Source organism: Myotis brandtii, unplaced genomic scaffold (genome assembly GCF_000412655.1).
Source record: "Myotis brandtii unplaced genomic scaffold, ASM41265v1 scaffold176, whole genome shotgun sequence".
In the NCBI taxonomy this organism is placed as follows: Eukaryota; Metazoa; Chordata; class Mammalia; order Chiroptera; family Vespertilionidae; genus Myotis; species Myotis brandtii.
In genome coordinates this window covers 1497882-1521701 of record NW_005356519.1, presented here as the reverse complement: position 1 = coordinate 1521701, position 23820 = coordinate 1497882, and the positions used below count along the sequence as shown (strand labels likewise).

The following is a 23820-nucleotide window of genomic DNA, read 5'->3' as shown; positions in this document are numbered from 1 at the left end:
ATTAAAATATAGATAATTACACTAATGCTATTCAGAGCTTTATATAATGCTTAGGATTTAATGAACAAGGAAATGAATCAGAAAATTAAAACGTTTCCCATGGATACATCACAATCTTAGTTGTGGTGTTTACCTCCAGATGATGTTTGCTGAGGAACAACAGGTTTGGGTCTGTTCGTTTCCATTGTTTTACAAGCTCTTCAATTGTGCCCGTAGGTATCTAAGAGATTGTATGGCATGGGCTGCTATGAGATCTCTCTGGGAGACACAATTGGAGTGGGAACTCCAGGAAGCATGAGGAGAATGTTGGAAAGTGTCATAAAGGAAATCCCACCCACTGCACTTGCCGTTCACTGTCATGACACATACGGACAAGCCTTAGCCAATATCCTCACGGCCCTTCAGGTATTTTGTGTTATTTGTGTGTATGTAAGGTGTGTATCCTTACTTGTAATATAAACATGCTAAAAGCTTCAATAAGATAACATTCTTAAATGGCTGTGGATTTATATTTAAACAGGACATGACAAGCACTCAACAGGTATGTCAATTGCACATATTTTTTGTGTGTTTTTTTTAGAGCAATGATATCTCTTATTACTATTCATTTGATTTGATAGAATTCCTGAATTTGTTCTTCTGAAAGTATTAATCCTCTTAAAACTGCTTCTGCTTTTTTCAACTTCCATGCGCTTCCAGACATAAAGTTTAATGGGTTGAAATAGGATAGCGTTTTGAGGAGTGCAAAGCACAAAGATAGTAGAGTGTACTGTTGTAATCATGTAACTAATGTTCTTTTTGATAATTTGGTGCTCGATGATGAGAAGATGTGGTGCTGAAATGTAGAATATTTTGTTTAAGGTGTTTTCCTGATGTTGGCAAGCATACTTTAGAAAGAACCTCTGGTTTTTGTCAAGTATATTCTGTTATCAGTGGTTCTCAACCTATGGATCGCGACCCTTTTGCGGGTCGAACAACCCTTTCACAGGGGTCGCCTAAGACCATCAGAAAACACATATATAATTACATATTGTTTTTCTGATTAATCACTATGCTTTAATGATGTTCAATTTGTAACAATGAAATTGGGGGTCACCACAACATGAGGAACTGTATTAAAGGGTCGCGGCATTAGGAAGGTTGAGAACCACTGTGTTAGATGATTAAAATGAAGAGATCTAGAAAGTTGGAGGATTAAAAAAGTGTTTATTAAATTCTAATAAAACCTCAGTTATTTTGAATACATTTACGAGAATAGATATAAATAGCATTTTAAGGGTATTGTTTCAAAACTGTTAGTTTCTTAAACTCGGATAAAAATAGATTCATTTGAAGTTCTTAGAACACAAGATTTTGACAACTAAAGATAAGACTCTATGAAAGTTCTTTGTCGGAGCAGAAAATCAGTAAGTAAAGCTTAATGTCACAGTCCTAAAGGCTACAGTCACTTGGCAGAAGTTAAAAAACCATGTGAAGATCAAGCCGCACAAGGGCTTATTTTGACTTTGTAGCATATGTGCACAAATCCTTATTTATCCGCTGGAAGCAGGCAAGGAACATTGTATTAAATTAGGAGAGAAAATCATAATCCCATGGAATTTGGGGCGTGGGAATTTTTACAGTTTTCCTTCTCTAGATATTTTAGTTTCTAAAACAATAGAGAACTAGGCATCACTTCAGGATTTTGTGATCAGCTGCGACTGTAACTTATTAAGTGTTCCTGACCAGCAAGTTCTTCAGAGGTGTGTCTCAGCCTATCTCTGTCCGCCCGCCTCTCTCTCTCTCTCTCTCTCTCTCTCATTTCTCTGTATGAATATATCCTCTATGTGGCAACACACTGGGTATTATTTTATTCTTGCATTATTACATAATAAATGATAGTTTAGTTCTTTGGGACACAGGCAGGGCTACAGTGCAAAAACCTGGGAACCCAAACTTCTGCTTCTGGGCAGTCTGCCTCTTGAAAATGACCAAGTGCAAAGTATTGCCGATGCCAGCTTGTGACTTTAAGAGCTCGGGAAGGCCCATCTGAGGGAGTAACGTTTAAAATCAGATCTAAAGAATGAGAAGGAACTAACCCCCAGAAGGGGTGTGTGTGTGTGTGTGTGTGTGTGTGTGTGTGTGTGTGCATGTGCATGCACACATGTGCTCCAGTCTATGAAAAGAATGCTTCAAGCAGATGAAACACCGTTTGGGTAAAAGGACTTGGGAGAAGGGAGAACCTTGTCCTAGGAATGGAAAGAAGACAAATATTCATAGGAGAAGCTAACCTTTAATAACATTTGCTGGGTTAGTTGAATTACATAGTTTCTGTTTATAGAGAGATGAGGACTGAAATCCTGGGGCATTTTCCCATCCTGTAACAGCTGCACAGCAGGGCATGACACAACCTACGGCCCAAGCAAGATGAGGAATATGGGTGAGAACCTGTATGAGGCTGAGATCCACAAGAGACTACGCCTCAGTCAAAGGACCAGCCAGCAACAACTCCATCTCTAAAGGGAGAAGGCAAGCGCATTCATTCTCATGGCCTTGGCTCTGAGTGGAGGGAGAAATACTCTCCCTCTGTCCTTCATATTCTTTGACCCCCACCTCCACCCCCATGTGGGTTTAGAGTTCAGAGTCACATTGCTGCAGAATTTGAAAGATCCAAGAAGGTAAATTACTTTGAAAAGGCTGGGGGTTAGTAGCACCTTCAGGATTGAAGAACCTTTTCGGAAAGAATGCATCTTTAATTCAAGCCCAACTGGTGCTTGAGTGCATGTGCATGCGCATGCGCATGCGTGTGGGTGGGTGTGCGTGCGCTTGCGGGGTGGATACTCTTCAGCAGCTCCTGTGATGGTTAGTAGGAAGTGTGACAATAAGCGTCTGTAAGTATTTTCAGTTCTTTTGCTATGTGCCAAGCTCTCTGAATAGATGGAGGGCGGGAGAGAAGCCAGTTTGCTGGTACCTCTTAAATAGGTAAAGAGGGTGACAGTGGCTTGTGTAATAAGCAACATGACATTAAGCCGGAGAGGCTAGTATAAGTGAACAATTAAGGACATGGTCAAAGAGTACAGATCTGATGAGGAAGCTAAAATTTAGAGTTGTAGAGGTTGTTTTTGTTTGTCTTTTCTGCCATCTACTTTCACATAATAAACCAGTGACAATGTGAGAAAGAAATATACACTGCTGCTCTCTTTGAAACTGTGTGTAGCTCAGACAGTCTTTAAACATTTGGGGACTTTTATGTTGTTCAAGATGGCCAAATGTGGCCCAGAAATGTCATTGTAAGCACACGGTGTACTGTCCCAAGCACCACCGAGGAAGGCAGGGTCTTTTCCTCATCTCCTATCCCGCCCCCCAGTAACAGCAACAACATCAGCAAAATAACCAGGTTTACTTCTAGTGGGGGAGGGAAAAGTGTCGTAGAATAAACTGTCAGCGTTTCAGTAGAAAGGAAATCAGAGAAAGTTTCACTTCATTATGAACAGGGCCAACTTTGGCTTCAGGAAACAGTGGCCGTACTTCATTTTCTAAAATGGAATCTTTGAAGTGGCTTCTAGCAAAATTGGTGTAGGATGTGGAGTGGATATCATTTGCTTTAATTTAGGGGCTGAGAAACAGTTTACAGTGCTCCGAACTGGATGTTAATATTAAGGCAAGCAGACATGTAATAAGTGGAAACTTGGCCACATGGTAGGAAACAAAAGGGAGTTATAAATAGAACATCCCCCCTCAGTCTGGGAAGCACATACTAACCGTGGAGTAGAGGGCAGTAGAGGAATTTTTCTTGGGTTTACAGGTTATTGTATTTTTAATGGCATATACATCTGACATAGGACAGTATGTAGATGGTTATATGGAAGTCAAGAATTCATAATTACCAGATTCGTTTAATATAGAGAAATAATTCTAAGACTATAGATTTCAGTGTGGGATACTTATTACCACTCAAAACCAAAAGAGCAAGAAAATGAGGTGAGAAGAGGCACAACATGTTAGGAATAGAAGAAACGTATTTGGCCCAGTATACTTGTCTTAATTTTTTATGTAAAAATCGAGCTTCACCCTTCTATGTACTCCCAGTACCTAAGTAAAACACCAGTGAACAAATTGTTTAATCTACTTACCCACCAAACAGTTACACAGTGTCTATTTTTCTCCACTCAAAGGATTCTAGTCTCCACAATTGGGTAAAAACAGAATAAAACAAATAAGATCCCACAGCACAAATAACAGTACCATGTTAATGGGTAGCACAGAGACAAAGCAGAATAGGAATTATTTAACTTTCTCCTGAAGAGACATTATGCACCTTTTTTCTCAAACTTAATAGACTTTTAGCTTAATGTGCTTTTTCCTCATAATGTTTTCCGTATGTTTATTATTGTCCTTTAGAAAAACAAAATTATTTACCTAATTTTTACATCAAAGCATTTATTTTTTATATGGACTTTTACTAAATAAACCATGTTCATATGCTACCAAACAGCACATACTTTTTCATGTAATTTGTTTTTGGGGTTCTTAAGGAGAATTTTTTAAAAATTCCAATCGCAAGCCAAATGAGTCTGTGTCTCAGCTCTGTATCCGTAGAATGCACACTGCTGAGACAAGATGCAGAGTTTCTAGAACAATTGCTTTTGTAATAATGTATTTGGTTAATGCTATTATTACAGTCATTTCAGTTAAAGACTAATAACAGTAATAATAACTTGATTACACAATGTATTTGTGATAAGAGCCAGGAGACATAAAGCATTATGTTACAAACGTGTTTTGTAAATACAAGGTGGGGCAAAAGTAGATTTACAGTTGGTTGTACAGAAAATAATACAATAATTAATAATCATACAAGAATAAACTGTGTCTCCTGTAGCCAAAACTGTAAACCTACTTTTGTTCCACCCTGTATATGCACTAGGTATTATTCATTTCTTTTACCTCTTTTAAAATACTAAATAGAAATTGATGAATAAGAAATAAAAGAAAAAAATTGAAAATTAGAAGCCCTTAAAAAAGTTTTTTTTACAAAAAGCATCATTGCCCTGGCCAGTGTTGTTCAGTGGTTAGATTGTAAGCCTTTGCACAGAAAGGTCTCAGGTTCAATTCCTGGTCAAGGGCAAGTAGTTGGGTTGCAGATTTGATCTCTGGCCCTGTGGGGGCTCCTGTGGGAGGCAGCCAATCAATGTGTCTCTCTCACATTGATGTTTCACTCTCTCTTTCTCTCTCACTTCCTCCCTCCCTGCCTTCCAATCTCCCTAAAATTAATAGAAAAAAATATCCTCTGGTGAGAATTAATTTAAAAAGTGCATCATTAATTCATTTAAGAAATATTTATTTTATCAGACAGTTCTGGATGTTCGATTTAGATGTTAAAGTTTTTAGATGATACTGCTGTGCGGAAACTGTTTAACTCTCTATTTCCAAAAGCTCTTTGATTTTGAGGATTTTTTGCTATATAGTAAACTTTCTCCAGCATGTTATTCTTTTCAAAAATATTCTTATAGGAAGATTGGATGATGTATGTTATCATCAAAAAAAGAGGAAAATAAATTTGGCAAAAGTTCAACACTGTCCAGTTTTTCAGTGTTCTTGATGTATAAAAATCAATGACAAAAGATGAACAAAGTAACTTTAAAAATTTGTTTTCATGTAGTTGAATTGCTTATATCAATCATGAAAAAATAAGTAAACATTTGATTAATTTTGTTTATCTCCAACATCTTTTTATTAATATAAACCTCTCTCTGATTTTGATAATAGGTCATCTATCTGTTTTTGTCTTCAGGGATAATGCAATTTTTATCTGCCTCTATATATCCACAGGGATTTAAAGGGTGTTTGGAAAAGCTGCTTCTGAGCTAGATGGCATTTTAAACTGGCATTCAGTTAATCAACATTGTAACACATGTGGAATTCTATAATGTGCTAAAAATGAGTGTTTAATCTTTATGTAATGGATTATGTTTAGATCTAAGCTTGAAGTTCACCCTGCGAGAAAACATATCCAAATCTGCTCTGCCTTCCCCATGCTGATCAAATAGGCAAATGTTATACATATTATTAGGGTTTATTCTCAACTTAAAATTCTGATAGGCAGAAAAGCAATGAGAGAAAATACTGGCTTCATTTGCAGAGGTTTTCTGTTTTCTTTTTAATTGTGGTTTAACTTTTGAAATCATTGCTTCCCCACCTATATCATCTCTTTTAATTTACAGTTGATTGACACTCTGGGATAAGGAGGTATGCATAGGGAATGATATTTATGCTTTGTGATATCCATTACTGCACTTCACAACTCATAAGATCCAGGAAAATCCCTAACACAGGTAGTTAGAATACCTTTCTTGGGACCCAGAGATTGAGTAGGTCAGAAGGGGAGCCTAGTGTGCACAGAGAGGTCCGTGCAGCTGAGAGAGAACAGACGGAGGAGAGCTGAGCTGCATGATGACTTTACTCCACACAAGGCTACATGTTGTGCTTTTTGCTACATTTTCTTGAAATTCCCATGTCCTTCCAGTGGGTACTTTTTTATTTCCACTTAAGACTTGCAAGCAACATTATGATAAGACACTGACTTTTCCATTATCTATAAAATATAATATTTGGAAGGTCTCATATTTTCCTAGATTTCCATTTCCTCATATTCAAAAGAATTCTGTTACACTAGCAAATAAATCAGAGTACATATTCAGATCTCTTTTATGAAATTATCATCAATTCAGAGCCTAAAGCCAGTAAAAGCAAGGAAATAATATAAATTAGAGGAGAAATAAATGAGATATAGAATAGAAAGACAATAGAAAAAATGAATGAAACAAACAGCTGCTTCTTTAAAACAATAAAATTGGCAAAGCAGATATAGTTAAATCAAATATCATTACTCTTCTTAGAAATTTTGACTTTATTAGGGTGACCATATTACCCAGAAATTACTGTATATTAATGGGCGTCTCTGTCTTTTTTAAAAATACATGTATATTTTATTGATTTTTTACAGAGAGGAAGGGAGAGAGATAGAGAGTTAGAAACATCGATGAGAGAGAAACATCGATCAGCTGCCTCCTGCACACCCCCAATTGGAGATGTGCCCATAACCAAGGTACATGCCCTTGACCGGAATCGAACCTGGGACCCTTCAGTCCGCAGGCCGACGCTCTATCCACTGAGCCAAACCAGCCAGGGCGGGCGTCTCTGTCTTTACCTTGGAACCAAGTCAGTCAGTTATCCTGGGCCGAGGCTGTTCTTTTCTTTGCACATAATAACGCAAGCTTTGAATCAGGAAGATAGACTCATCTTGTTTAGTTTTACTTGTAAAAATAACCATCCTTAATTTAAAATTAATCTTGCTGTTATCTTCTGGGGAAAAATAACATTATCTATTCATATAATTACTAGAGGCCCGATGCACGAAATTTGTGCAAGAGTAGGCCTTCCTTCCCTTGGCTGCTAGCACCGGCTTCCCTCCAGGACCTGGGATCCGGGCCTCCCTCTGGCCACCAGCAGGCACCTGGAACCGGGGCTTCCCTCACAGCCCCAGCTTCATCTGGAAAGATGTCCGGTCTAATTAGCATATTACTCTTTTATTATTATAGATTTTCTTATCAGTCTAGTGATTTTTTTTTTCTAGTTAGGACTTAACTTTGGATTTTGTATTATTGGTGGGAGTTGAGGCCAGCTTTTATGATTCTTTTCTTGATTTAACAGATGAAAATTTCAAAAATCAATACCTTTTAGAGTACCTCTCTTATCCATTCTGTGAATATTTCATCTTATTGCTTTAATATTATTTCCAATATCTTGTATTCAACCAAGTACTTGTCACATCTTTCTCAATACATGTGGCTTTAATTGGGAAATGTTGTTTTGCCCTATTGTTTGTATAAAAACACATTTTTTCATTTTCTAATTTCTTTTCATGTTTTTCTCTTAATTTTTTCCTCGCTTGAAAATTTATATTTACAAGGAACTTTATGTGCACAAAGCTCTTGCCCTTGAATATAATATGACACAGACCTTTTCTTTTAGAACACTGATTTGATATTGATTAATGCTCTCATGACCTTTTTTTATTTTATAATGATGTAACCAGTTAATGGTTATGTAGCCACCACTGAACACATACACACAGTTGAAACCACTAATAACCGTAATAGCCAAAAGTCAAGAATCTTTAGCTTTATTGTTTGAACAGCTTTCTCAAATAGTTCCAAATATTTCTAGTTCTGGGTTTGAACTTTATGGTAGTAATACCATCCATTGGATCATAATGGATCATTTTTATAAAATTCTCACTTTAGAATACTAAACTTATTTAACATATCAGGCAAGGTTACATTCAAGACTGAAAGACAGTGGAGGAGGAGTTTAGTAAGTGCAAGTCAAAGATGTGGAATCACAGTCTGAAATCTACAAAGTTTTTTTCCATATTTATAAATTTCTACTATATAGAGCAGAATATAAAATGGAAATTATGTCTATCAATTTTTAATTATGTTATGAATTATTTTAAAATGCTAGTTTAATGAAAAAAATTATTGGCTACATTTTGTGTGATAGCCTCTCTGCGATTAGGTGTGGGAGACAGTAACGAAACAGGATAGAACACCATCCGTTTTCTCAGTTTTTTCACCTATCAAATAAAATGTGGAAATTATGTACACTTGATTAGGCAATAAGTTATTTTCATCTAGGTTACACCTTTGGTTATACTGACTTAAATTTTTAAAATCTGTATAAATTTTGAAATTTTAAAAGTAGCCTTGTCTGGGGTGGCTCAGCTGGTTGGGCATCGTTCCATACACCAAAAGGTTGCCATTTTGATTGCACATGCCCACAATTGCAGGATTGACCCCCAGTAGGGGGCGTGCAGGAGGCAGCCGATCTATGTTTGCTCTTGCATCAGTGTTTTTCTCCCTCTGCCTTCCTCTCTCTCTAAAAGTCTAAAAATTAAAAACAGCACAAAAAACTTTTAGAATAAAGCGATGGCTACATATTCTACTAAAGACTTTTCAAATTAAGTAAAACTATTTTTGTAATAATTATTTTTCCACTTTTATCGAGATACTATCAACATACATCACTATATAAGTTTAAGGTGTACATAATTGGTTTCAGTTGCATATACTTTGAAATCATTAGCACAGTAAACTTAGTTAGAATTCATTATCTCATATAGATACTTTAAAAAGTAAAAGCAGAAAAAGAAAAAAAAACTTCCTATGAGGAAAACTCTTAGGAATCACTCTCTTAATAACTTTCACATGTATATACAGTAGCGGTAACTTTAGTATGTTGTTGTATAGGACATCGGTAGTACTCAATTATCTTATAATTTGAAGTTTGTACCTTTTGACCACCTTCCTCTAATTTTCCCATCTCCCACCCACCACCCCAAACTCCCACATCTTTTTCTATGAGGTTAGTTGGATTTTTATTGTTATTGTTTGTTTCCTTGCTTGCTTGTTTAGATTCCATATAGAAGGCAATTCAGTATGTGACTTTCTTTATCTAAACTCTCATAATGCTCTCAAGCATAAGCACCATACATATAGTCATAAATGGCAGGATTTTCTATTTTATAGATATACAATATTGTGTTAATATATATCTATTATATATCATATCATATATACACATATATCTATATCATATATAAGTATATATCATATACATTATCTATCATTTTTAAGTATATATCATATACATATTTATCTATCATCATATATTTATACATATATATATTAAAAACAACTTCTTTATCATCTATTGATGAGCACTTAGGTTTGTTCCATGTTTTGGCTATTGTTAATATGGGGGTTCAGATATCTTTTCAAGTTAGTGTTTTAGTTTCTTTTGGATATATTCCTAGAAGTGAAAATGCTGAATTATATGGTAGTTCTATTTTTTAATTTGTTGAGGATCCTCCATACTCTTCCATAATGGCTGTACCACTTTATAATCCTGCCAACAATGCACAAAGGTTCTTTTTCTTCCACATCCTCAGCAGTATTTATCTTTTGTTTTTTAATGATGGCTATTCTAACAGGCATTAGGTGATATTTCATTGTGGTTTTGCTTTGTATTTTCCTAATGACAGTTACATTTTTTTGAGGCAACTCCATATTGCTTTCACAGTGGCTTCACCAATCTGGATCCCCAACAACTGTGCATGAGGATTTTTTGTTCTCTGCATCCTTGCCAACACTTGTTGTTTTATTGATGATAGCTGTTCAGACCTGTGAGAGGTGATAGCCCCCTGTGTTTTTGATCTGCATTTATCTGATGATTATTGATGTTAAGCATCTTTTCTCTTGTCTATTGACCATCTGTATGTTCTCTTTGGGGAAGTATTCAGGTTCTTTACCCATTTTTTTTAATTGGATTACTTGTTTTTTGGTGTTGAGTTGTCTGAGTTATTTATAAACTTTAGATATTAATCCCATATCAAATGTTTCATTGGTGAATATATTTTTTCATTAAGTGAGTTGTCTTTTCATTTTTTGATGGTTTATTTTGCTGTGCAAACCGTTTTTAGTTTGATGCAGTCCCATTGTCTATTTTTTCTTTTGTTTTCCATGATTGTGGAAATATATCAGGAAAAAAATATCACTAAGAGAAATGTCCAAGATTTTACTGCCTATGTTTTCTTCTAGGACTTTTATGGATTCAAGTCTTACATTTAAGTCTTCAATCCATTTGAGATTATTCTTGTATATGGTATAAAAATATGGACTAGTTTCATTTTCTTTTTCGTGCATCTTTCCAACTTTCTCAGCACCATTGATTGAATAGACTATCTTTACCCCATTGCATGTTCTTGTCTCATTGTCAGACATTACTTAAACATATAGATGTGGCTTTATTTCTGGGCTCTCTACTCTGTTCCACTGATCTATGTGTCTGTTTTTATAAAAAAAAAAATCATGCTGTTTTTATTACTATAGCCTTGTAGTTTAGTTTGATATCAGGTAGCATAATTTCCTCCAAGTTTGTTCTTTCTCAAGATTGTTATGCCTATTCAGGGTATTTTATGGTTCCATATAAAATTTTGAATTATTCTAATTCTGTGAATTACATCATTGGTATTTTGATAGGAATTGCATCGAATCTATAGATTGCTTTGGGTAGTATAGGCATTTTAACAATTCCTATCCATGAACACAATATATGTATTTGTATCTTCTTCAATTTCTCTCTTCAGTGTCTTATAATTTTGTGAGTACACGTCTTTTACTGTCTTGGCTAAGTAAACTCATTCCTAGGTATTTTAATTTTTGGTACAATTTTAAATGACAATTTTAAAAGTTTCCCTTTCTGATAGTTCATTGTTGGTATATAAGAATGCAACTGATTTCTGGATATTAATTTTGTATCATTTTCTCTTTTTTTTTCTCCTCTAACTGGATAATTTCAAATGTTCTGATAGTTTGCTGATTCTTCTTCATGGCCAAGTCTGTTTTTAAAACTCTGCATTAAATTTTTCTATTCATTTACTACATTTTTCAGCTTTAGGATTTATGGCTGTTGGTTGGTTTTTTAATAGTTTCCCCTTCTTTGTTGCACTTTGGTCATGGGTATGTTCTTTTAGTTGACTAAACTTTTTTAAGAGAATTATTCTGAATTATTTTGTCTGGCAGTTCATAGATCTCCATTTATTTAGAATTGGTTATTGGAGCTTTATTAGTTTCCTTGGTAGTGTCATATTTACCTGATTTTTTGTGATCCTTGATTCCTTACAGTGGTATCTTGCATTTGAGCAAGTAGTCTTCTCTTCCAGACTTGGCAAGTTTGCTTTGGCAGATATACTTTCTCACCATTCAACACAGTTTGGGTTTCTAGATGTGTCCGCTGGTAATGTCCTTCGACAGGTAGGGCTTGCTCTTCGTCTATTTTGGGGAAGACAACCGTTTGATCTCTGAGATCTGGGGTGGGAGGTATGCCCCTGGCTGAGAACAGATGGACAGGACTTCTGGCTTGGTTCCCTGCCCAAATTAGGCTGTAGGATGGGCTCTGTGGTTGCCTGAATTCTCTGGTCAAGCTCACTAGATGTTTGTGATTATGTACTATACTCATTATTAGGGGAAGCTATGAATTAGCTTCCCTGCCCTGGCAGGAGAGGACCCAGGGCCTGCATGGTTTATTGTTTGGGGACCCCAATCAGGCAAGAGTGTGCCCTGGAGATGCTGAACAGGTGAGGCCACCGGTTTTGCTTTGCAGACAGGGAATGCCATGGTCTGGGCTGTTTAAATGCTACTGTAAGCAGGGATGTTGGATGGGCTACACAGTTTCCCGTGTTCTCTGGTAAGGTTCTCTTATCAGGAGGGCAGAAGGCTATATTTAGCAATATGTGGTCCTACAAATTAGCTTCCTTGCCAGTACTCAGTGGGAGAAGCAACTCCAAGGCTACTAAGGCTCTTTGTTGTAGTCTTATCGCTAGACAACCTGCGCACCAAGTTTCCTGCCCCTACAAGGCAATTGGCTTTACTTTCAGGGTGATCAGCTCTGCTTGTGTGACTCTCAGCTCAAGCTGTTGGGTAAGGTAGTACCTTCCAGGTGTTCCTGCCAGCACCCTCGTCAGATGGGGCCATACGCAGGCTCCACAGTGGGATAAGGATATGACTCAGCTCTCCTGCCTGGGTGGGACTGGGAGGACCTACTTTAGCAACTTCCAAATTTTCCCAAGCAGGTTTTCTGGTTAGAAGGGGTCAGAAGCTGTGTGTACCAGAGGGAGATGCTATGTTCGCCTTCTGCCTAGATGTAGCAAGAGGCCTCCGTGGCCATCACTGGCTTTTCTCTGCCAGCCTCTCAGCTCCAGTGTAGCTAGGTTACACCGCTATGTTCGCCTTCTGCCTAGATGTAGCAAGAGGCCTTCTCCATGGCCATCACTGGCTTTTCTCTGCCAGCCTTTCAACTCCAGTGTAGCTAGGTTACACAGCTCCCAGGTCTTCTTGCTAGCCCTTTTGGTCAGAGGGGCCTGGGGCCACACTCTGTAGCAGGTGTGACTATAATTCCATTCTTCTACCTTGGCACAGTCAGACCAGTCTTTAAGGCCCCAAATCAGGCAGACCTGATCCCCGCCAAGTTCCCTGGTCCAACTGCACCACCCCCTTGGTTCTGCAGAAGAGCAAAGCTGCTGGTTGAGACTACTGTGGGGCTTTTCAGGTAGGAACTTAGTTTGCCAAGATCTGAGTACTAGTTGTTACAACTGCCTTTCCACCTACTTACTCACAATTAGATTCCAAGTGGTTGAGCCCCTCAGATTCCCCTGAAATCTCAGAAGGAAAAAAACCAGAGTTGGATCTCCCTACAATTCTGAGAGGGCTAGATGGCACCCCTGGACTCTCTTTTTTTCCACTGGAGGTGCCATAGGCTAAGGGGAGACCTCCTGCATGGTACTGTGCTGGCCCGGGGGAAGGGACAATGTGGTCAGTGAGTGGGCATTCCTCTCACCCTTCTAATGTAGTGTCTCTTGGTTTCTGTGGTGTAAAGGGGTGTTTCAGCTTCAGTCTGTGTTCTAGGATTCTGTCAGTGATGTCTTATACATGAATAGTTGTTACTTATTTTTCTTAAGTGTGTGTGTGGCGGGTGGGGTAAAATCAGGAATGCCCTATATTGCCATTGCTTGGTTGCATCTTTTTCTGATATAAATTAAAAATTGTATATCTTGTTTTCTACTTTATTTTCTATATTTATCTTACAACTGAAAGTTTGTGTGCATATTTATGTATTACATATGCATATATATTTCAAACAGTGAAGTGCTCTAGTACTAGGGAGGATGCATACTAGAGTAAGCTCAGGTTACTGACCTTGGAGAGTTTCCAGTGGAAGCACATAGAGTTACGTCACAGGAACCCAGAGGAGACACTGGACCAAATTTGAGAAAGTTTTCTGTTTTTATACTTTTACTGGCATTGTACAACCACTGGATATATTTAATTTGGGTGGTTTGATTAATGCCTTGTTTTAGGAAATTCATTCCAAATTCTGTTTAGGGGATGGACTGGGATGGGGTGCTGCAGAGATGAAAAGGTGAAGTTATAGAGACAAGAGACACAGACACTAGGAATGACAACAACAATGATCATTCCCAGGGATAAATGATGAGAGAAAAGACAAAATGAAGGACACAGGTGAGAGCTGTCATTCCAATTCACAATCAGTTGAGAATTGCTTCTAAGTATATGTAAGGTGAGGGTGGTGATGAATAAGGGTTAGAAAGAAGAGAAGAGAGTAATCACTCTGACACTGCAAATTAGGAAAAAACAGGTGGAGTCAGTAGGGTATTTGATCTTTCCAAGGCATTGCTAGTTTTGTAAAAACAAATCCAGGGGCCTGTTAATGACAGTAATCCCCATGTTTCATGAAATCATGTTTCACAGGCCACAGCTATTAGGCAGTTATCCCTCAACAGTGGAAATAATTCCTCTGGGCTTCCTCAGTCCCTCAGGCAAATAGACCCCTGGAAGGCCCGCCTGCCAAATAATACAGCATACATAGTCAAATCTGAATTACACAGTTATTACTTAATGAATTATATTGATTGTTGATTAAAGCAGTTATAAAGGGGTTTATTGGTTGTTGTACAATTTTATTTAGATATAGTTGACATACATCACTCTCTGAGTTTCAGATATCAGTACGCAGGTCTGACTTTACATATATTGTGAAATGAGTTTACTTAAGAATAAGTTTACTTAGTAATTTAATTAATGTAATTAAGTAACTTAAGTTTACTTACGTTTTATTTAGCACCCATCATCTCAGATTGATACAATAAGGACACATTTTCTCTTTGTAATGAGAACTGTGAGGATTTACTCCCTTAATTTTCTGGTATATGATGCAACAGTGGCAATTACAAACATCACGTTGTATATTACATCCCTAATATTTATCTTACAACTGAAAGTTTGTATTTTTTGACCAACTTCCTCCAGTTTCCTCTCTCCCTACCCCTCGCCCATGGTAACTAAAAATCTAATCACTTTTTCTTAGTTAGGTAAGATGCATTTTCTTAGATTATGCATACAAGTGGGATTATACAGCCTTTGCCTTTACCTGTCTGACACATTAGACAATATAATGCCCCCAAATATCATCCATGTCTTCACAAATGGCAGGATTGCCTCAATTTTTATAGTTGAATAATATTCCTTTGTGTATATATACATATATACACATATATATGTTTACACAATCAGTCTACCCTACAACTTCTTTATCCATTCATTCATCGATGGGTACTTGTATTGTTTTCATATCTTGGCTATTGTAAATAATGCTGCTACAAACATGGGGTGCAGATATCTTTTCAATTTAGTTTTTTTTGTTTTATTTTCATATATATGTATTCTGTATTTCAGAGTACAGATCTTTCACCTCCATGGTTAAATTTATTCCTAAGTATATTGTTGTTTTTGATGCTACTGTAAATGGGATCAATATTTTATCTCCTTTCTATGTAGGAGCACTACTGATTTTTATATGTTAATTTTGTTGATTAGACTGATTTTTTTATCAAGTCTTAAGGTTTTTTAATATATGTAATCATGTCAACTGCAAATAGAGACAATTTTATTTCTTCCTTTCCAATTCTGATGCCTTTTTTGCCTTTTCTTTTTTCTTACCTGATTGCCCTGGCAAAGACTTTCATTACTATGTTTAATAGGAGCGGGGAGACTGGGCACCCTTGTCTTATTCCTTAGAGGAAAAGCTTTCAACCCTTTCCCCATTAAGTATGATGTTAGCTGTGGGATTCTCAAATATGGACTTTATTATGCTGAGGTACATCTCTTTTGGACCTAAATTGTGGGGGTTTTTTCAGGATCAGATGTTTAATTTTATCAAATGCTTTTTCTTATCTATTGAGATGATTTTATATTTTTTTTATTCTAATGTGATGTATCAAATTGGTTTGCAGGTGTTGAACAATTCTTGCATTCTCGTTCTTGGAAAATGTGTGCCATTGAAATTCATTTGCTTGTACTTTATTAAGAATTTTTGCATTGATATTCATCAGGAACATTGGTCTGTTTTCTTTTCTGGGAATGTCCTATTCAGGCTTTGGTATCAAAGTAATGCTGGCCTAGTAAAATGGGTTTGGGAGTATTCCTTCCTCATTGATTTTTTGGAAGAGTTTAAGAAGGCTTGGCACTGATACTTCTTTAAATCTTTGGTAAAATTCACAAGGAAGGCCCTCTGGCCCTTGGCTCTCTTGCTGGAAGGTTGTGTTTTTTTTTTATTACTGATTCAGTCTTTTTACAAATAATTTGTTTACTCAAACTTTGTATTTCTTCCTGATTACGTCTTGTTGGTTTTTATGTTTCTAAGAAGTTTTCCATTGCTTCTAGGTTGTCCAGTTTGTTGCCATATAGTTCATAGTAGCTCCCTATGTTCCTTATATTTGTAATTTTGTTCATAAGTGTCCTTTCTCTTTGTCTTTGGTTAGTCTAGCTAAAGGTTAGTCTTTTTGTTTGTTTTTTTCATTGTTTTCCTGTCCTTCATTACTTATTTCTGCTCTAGTCATCTTATTCCTTTCTTCCTGCTAACTTTGGACTCAGTGTGTTCTACTTTTCCTAATACCTTAAGGAGTGGAGTTAGGTTGCTTTGTGAGGATCTTTGAACTGCTTTTGCTATAACTCATAAGTTTTGTTATGATTCCATTTTCATTTGTCTCAAGATACTTCCTCATTTCTCCATTGATCCATTGGTTTTTTCAGGAGAGTGGTAATTTTCATGTATTCATGAATTTTTTAGTTTTCCTTTGTTATTGATTACCAGTTTCATACCTTTGTAGTCTGAGGAAAAAAACTGTTATCATTTCAAAGTCTTGTATTTGCTAAGACTTGTTTTGTGGCCTAATATATGGTATCTTAGAAAATGTTCCATGTGCCCTTGAGAAGAATGTATGTTTAGCTGTAGTTGGATAGATGAGCTGTATATGTCTAATAGTGTTGTTCAGCTTCTCTGTTTCTTTATTAACTGTCTGGATGATCTATTCATTGTTGAAGTATGGCATTAAAGTCCCCTAATGTTATTGTATTGGTGTTTATTTCCTTTTTGCTCTGTTTTCACTGTATATATTTAGGTGTTCTGATATTGAACACATATGAATTTATATTTGTTATATCTTCTCGGTAGTTTGAACCCTTTATCATTAAATAATGACCTTGTCTCTTTTTACAATTTTTAGTTAAAATCTATTTTGTCTGATATAACTATAGCTACCCCTACTTTTTTTTTTTTTTGGTTACCATTTGCTTGAAATATCTTCTTAAGCCCTTCATTTTCAGTCTATGTCTGTTTTTTAAGGCTAAAGTGAGGCTGTTGTAGGCAACTAATCATTGGATCTTGTTTTGATCTATTCAGCCATGCAGTATCTTTCAATTGGAGAATTTAATCTGTTTACATTTAAGATAATTATGGATAGTTAAGGATTTACTATTACCATTTTGTTTTTTTTGTTTTTGGGTGTTTTACACTAGTAGGATCTGTTGTTCTTTGTTTCTTATCCCACTGTCTTTTGTGTTTGGATGTCTTGCGATGTCAGTATACTTTGATATCTTTGTCTTTTTTCCCTTGTGGGTACCATAAGGATTTCATAACTTATCTTAAAATTATAAGAACCTATTTTAACTGACAAAAAATTGACATCAGTGGAATTCCTATGTTTTATAGTTTTACTTCTCCTCCTCACAGTTTAGTATAGGTTGTTGATGTTACAATTTTTGTATATTTTATGTTGTGTAACTAATAATAGATTATTGTAGTTATGGATGATTTTACATCATTCATGTTTTAACTTTTAATCTGGAGTTGCAAGTCAATTGTACTTTACCGTTATCATATTACAAAAGATAACTTTGAGTACCATTACCAGTGAGTTTTACATTTCTTATGTTATTATGGTGTTAGTGTCCTGTTACTTCCATCAAAGAATTCCCTGTAGCATTTTTTTGTAAGGCACTTCTAGTGGTAGTGAATTCCTTTAGCATTTGTTTACTTGGGAAAGTCTATCCCTTTTTCATTTCTGTAGGATAGCTTCACCAGATACAGAATTCTTGGTTAACAGGGTTTTTTTTCCCCTTCCAATATTTTGAATATGTATTTCCATTCTCTTCTGTCCTAAAAAGTGTTTTTCTGAGAAACCCGATAGTGTATGGGGGTTCTCTTGTATGTAATTTTCTCCTCTCTTGCTGCTTCAAGGTCAGTGTATGTACACCAAGCATGTCAAACTCAAAGGCTAACATGGGCAAAAAAACAAAAGCTTCCATTTTCATAGGAACGTAGGTTTATTTCGATAGAAACATGCTGACTACAAAGGGCTGGAATAAATGAGTAATCGTTAACATAAAATAATAGAACATTTTAATAAAAATTAATATTTTTGCTTGAACATTAACTTACCAGTCACTGCATAACTGCACAAATAAGCGTTATGCAAATAAACCTATTTTTCTTGTTTTCTGAAAGCGAGATAGTTCCTGTTGCGCACACCAAACAAGTCAGTCCAAGACTAATGACGTGGCAGTCGGCTGCTAGAATATTCGCTGCTAGTATTAGTGGAGAAAAATGGTGCGCCTGTGTGTAAGGCGCATAAGGGAAATGAATGCAACACGATTATAGTAATCGGTCATTAGCGAACTTTGTAGTTCATTAATAATTATGTATAACTGGATATTGTAAAAATTAAGTTATGAAATTTTTATTAAAACGTTTCTTACATACCGTTATATTAGCTGGGCTGCGAGTTTGACATGCTTGGTGTACACTGCATACCCTGGTCAGGTGAAGCCACTGGTGTTTCTCTGCGGATGGGAAAGCTGTGGGCTGTGCTCTCTGTTCAAGGTGCACGGTAAGTAGGCCTGTTGGATGGACTACATGGCTTCCCAGGTGTTCTGGTAGCTCCTTCGGCAGGCAGGCTGAAGACTATATCCAGCAAGGAGAGGGGCATGGATTAGTTTTCCTGCCTATGAGCATCGGAACTAAAGACTATAAGATGCTTTGTTTTTGAGCCTTAATTCAAACTGACCTGCACTCCAAGTTCCCTGGCTGAACAATGCCACTGGCTTTGCTCTGTAGACTACATCTCTCTCCCCACTACCCCGCTAACCTGTTGCTCAGTTACACAGCTCCTGGGTGTTCTCTCTAGTCCTTCTGGTCAGATTGGGCCCAGCATCCTAATCTGCACTGGATGGGGCTGTGATTCAGCATGGGCAAACCAGGCTCTGTGATTAGCAGAACTCCTCACTTGTGGAGCTGTATCAGGCAGACCTACAACCCAACGCTTTCCCTGGCCAAAGTGCACCACCAACTTGGTTCTGTAGATGAGCAAAGCCGGTGATTATAACTACTACTGGGACTATGCTGGTTGTTGTCGGTCCCCTCACTCACAGTCAGACTCCTAGTAGTTGAACCCCACAGATTCCACTGTGAACCCTATGGGTTGAAACGAGAGTAGGGGCTCTCATGCAGTGACCCGCAATCCTGGGGGACCTAGATATCCTCGCTGGGCTCCCTTTTACCGCTGGCTAAGAGGAGCAAAGCAGTCAAAGTGTAGCCACTCCTCTTACCCTTCTAATGCCGAATGTCTTGGGTCTGTGGTGCAGAGGGGTCCTTCAGCCTCACTCCTGTGTTCTAGGATTCTCTCCGTGGTTGTCTTGTCCATGAATAGTTGGTACTTCTTCTTCAAGGGAACAACCTGTGTTTCTCTTGGTGACATTAGTCCTACTACTATTAAGTAGTTTTCAGATATTTGGAAAATATGGGTAAGTGCAAAGAAAATTACTTACTTATAATCCCACCACAAAGGAAAAATTACTAAATAGGTCATTTTCACACAAACATCATTCATAAACATATGTACCACATGACATTTCAGTCAATAATGGAACTGACAAATTCCTATCACCTAGTGACATTGTAGCCACTATAACCTTGTAACTAACTCAGTGCATTACTCATGGTGATGCTGGTGTACACAAACCTGTGTTGCCATTCACATAAAAGTATCGCACTTACACTTACGTTCAGTACACAATACTTGATGATAATAAATGACTGTTACTGGTTTATGTATTTATTGTACTATACTTTATTATCTTTGAGTATACTCTTTCCACTTATAAAAAATCCCTGCAAAACAGCATGCTGGCAGTAGCTTCATATACATCATTTTCTCTTGTGCTTGATATAATCTTTGCTGTTTGGTACAGTGACATGGTGTGCAGGCTGTGATGTTCACACAATGACAAAGCCACATGGTAATGCATTTCTCAGAACATATTTCTATTGTTAAGTGGCACATGACTGCATATATCATGAAAGCATGTTTTTGTATATTCTACTAAGTAAACCTGCACCTCATGATTCCTATAACCCTCTCAATCTATGTGTGTCTGAGGGTAGGCTGCAGTATTAACTATGTTGGTTAGGAAGGCAAGAGTGATTTAAGCAGAGACCTGAAGGAAGTGAGTGTTAATTCACCTGGGAGGAGAGGGAATAGTGATAGCAAAGATTCTACAGTGTGTTCAGCAATGTGGCCAGTGAGGTTGGAGTTGTGTCAGTAGAAGAGGATGCTTCTAGGCCAGTGGTCGGCAAACTCATTAGTCAACAGAGCCAAATATCAACAGTACAGCAATTGAAATTTCTTTTGAGAGCCAAATTTTTTAAACTTAAACTATATAGGTAGGTACATTGTTATTAACCTAATTAGGGTACTCCTAAGGCTTAGGAAGAGCCACACTCAAGGGGCCAAAGAGCCGCATGTGGCTCACGAGCCGCAGTTTGCCGACCATGGTTCTAGGCCATTGTGAGTCCTTTGGGTTTTACTCTGAATGAAATGCAGAAAAACTGCAGGACTGTGTAGATCTGGCTTGCATTTTAAAAGAATTACTCTGGCTGATCTGTTGAAAAAAGATGTAAGGAAGGGCATAATTAGAAGAGGGAGACAAGTTAGGGGACTACTGCAATTGTCCAGGCAACAGATGATGATGGCTTGGATCAAGGTGGTAACTACTGAAGTGGTAAGAATCTTCTTGATGCGTTTTAAAATTTGAATTGATTTCATAATGCATTACATGTGGAGTTTAAGGAAGAAAAAGAAATCAGTGATGTATCAAAGTTTTTACCTGAACTTTGATGAATTTCTGTCAACTGAGATGGGGAAGGCTAGGAGTAGATAAGATTTGGGAGTGAAGATCAGCATTCCAGTTTGGGCCATGTTGTAATTAAGAAATCTAAACCATCTACATTAGTGATTTTTAACCGTTTTCCTCTCATGGCACACCAAAAAAATAGGTTTAATTTTGATTCTTTCTCACCAGATGGTTCTTATTGTGTTGGTTGTCATTTTTTTGACAGTCTACAGGAAGAAGTCAGGTATTGCATGCTTTAAAAATTCTTACAGCACACCAGTTGAAAATCACTCATCCAGATAGATGTCGCGTAGACAGTTGGATATGTAAGAACTGGTTTGGGGTGAGAAATCTATGCTACAGATACAAATTTAAAGTGTATGAATACCTTGATCAATTTGCTGGTGAAAAACTTTCCCTGCAGACCATGGAAAATATGTTTACAATATCAATTTCCTGAGATAAAAAGTTGAGAATTGGATTCCTTTTACTCTGATCTCATAATAACTACAAATAACTAAATAAAGTTCACATTTTTAAAGAAAGCATTTACTTTAGTAACCAACACCTACTGTTTTCATTGAGGTCCAAAGAATACGGTTTCTCTTCTATAAAAAGAGAAAACCTTATTTATTTTTCTACCTACTGGTAGACATTTTAGAGTACTTCCTCTTGAAAATACACAAGGCTTTATGGATACCAGACCTTAGAGTGAACAGTAGTAGTAACCACATCAACTGTAAGAATGCCACCAAAGTTACATTTTTTTAAAAATGAAATATTTAAAAGGAACTCTTTTTTATTGATAAGCCATAACTTCAATAAAGAGGTAAAAGCAACTTTTTGAATTTTAAGTAAATGAGAAAACAGTGTTAATGCAAAGCAGTTGTGGCTTAGAAATGTGCATATGTTTGCCAATGTGGTTATGGTGTTTGTTTATTTAAAATCATGTTATCCTACTGTAGGAACAGGAAACAATAATTGTGTCCCTGTCTGAAATTCCAGGTGAGTGAGCTCATGGGTGGTATTGATGGGAAGAGGTAACCAAATCACAAAGAAGTGAAAATAAAACCATTATTCCTTTAAGGAAATTGTATTTGTACATTAAGCAAAAAGCAGTAGGAGTAGGCAGATAAACAGGGAGCCTTTTATGGCAACTATGTGTATTTTCCCTTCATTCTTGGTGCACAAAGAGATGGATAAACGTTTAGATATAGAAGCATTGATGGCCTCCTCATCTTAAATTGTGAGATTTCAATGAAAATCCTATTTCACTGTGGATTTTAATGAAGTTCTAGCTTGTTTCTCAAAGTGAGTTCATATTCTTGCATCACAAAAATATGCTGGAACTAATTTATAAGTAGCCCTCACACTGACAGAGCATGCTCTAAGATCTGGTTTGCATCTTGTATCCCCCTACATGTTTTATTCCTGCAAGCATTGGAGAAACCTATGATCTAAAATTTTAAAGAAGAGACAGTGGTAAGTGGGGTTAGAAAATGGTAAATTGGTAAACAGAATTTTGGACCACTTAGTAATTCTGGGTCCAAATAGAGACTCTGGTCTTTAGTTAGTAAGTAGAGAAATTCTGGATTAGATTAGTAAGAATTGGAGGTTAAAATGAATCTCTTTGAACTACAGTCAGCTACAGTGAGTAAAAGTAATAGGTCCGTACATTTGTAATTATCTTTCTGTATATATATTTTTACATTAGGCTTCCTCAGACTAAAGCACTGTTGTTTTTTCAATTAAAAAAAGGAAATCATTAAATGTCTACATATGAGTTTCTACATCGCACTGACCTGCTGCACTAATAAAAAGATAGAAATGATCTAAGATTATGTGAGGATCACATGTGGTTACATAAATGCAAATGTTAGGAAGAGAGTGGCAAGGGATTTGTAATTTGATGTTCCATGAAAGTAGTTCAGGAAAGTTATTAAACCTGCTCAGATGTTATTGGGACTTCATATTTCAGATAGACTACACCCATGCAGCATCAAAATACAAACATAATGTAAGAAAAAGTGTGCCCTTTCTGTGTCTCATATGTTTAGAAGAAGAAAAAGAGGATTGGCAAGATTGTTCTCAGCAGGTGCTGAACTGACAGCGAAGGCTCCCACAGAGAACGCAGAAAGGCTGGTAGAGAGCTTTTGTGTTGCAGAGTAAATGATCCATCAGTAAAGTCCACACCTGGTGAGATGGCCCCTACATCCATCAACTCAGTGTCTTCAGCTGTAAAATATGAGCGTTGACTGGGTGAACTCTGAGCTCCCTTTCAGTTTTGACCTGTGTTAATGTCAAAGACACATAAGGGGGGAAAAGAGACAAATTATGAGATGGGACATTTCGGATCCATGGCCTCCCAATTTTTAAATTTACTTATACATTTATAGATGATCTTTTCTTTACATGATCTATTTTATCATGGAAAGAAATTACTGAAGGGGTATTTTGCCCCAATTATAGTCCCATGTGAGAATAGCCTAAAAAGATTGGCTTAGGCAGTGGTCGGAAAACTGCGGCTCGGCAAACCGGCTCGCGCGAGCCACATGCGGCTCTTTGCCCCCTTGAGTGTGGCTCTTCCACAAAATACCGACTTCTGTGCATGGGCCATGAAGGTTCAATTGCACTGTACGTGCACGCCCGCATGTGGTATTTTGTGGAAGAGCCACACTCAAGGGGCCAAAGAGCC

At 37.0% G+C, this 23820-nt stretch overlaps 1 protein-coding gene across 4 annotated transcripts in view; it reads left to right on the top strand.

The window, feature by feature from the left end:
• HMGCLL1 (3-hydroxymethyl-3-methylglutaryl-CoA lyase-like 1) overlaps nucleotides 1–23820 on the top strand; it is a 163131-nt gene that overhangs the window by 90616 nt on the left and 48695 nt on the right. For 3 of the 4 annotated variants that reach the window (XM_014537290.1, XM_014537291.1, XM_005863300.1), the window contains exon 7: nucleotides 217–405. In XM_014537290.1, coding sequence (XP_014392776.1) covers nucleotides 217–405 — 189 coding nt within the window. Of the gene's footprint in view, nucleotides 1–216; nucleotides 406–520; nucleotides 708–23820 lie in introns of those variants that run through there. The other variant, XM_014537292.1, reaches the window with a different exon arrangement.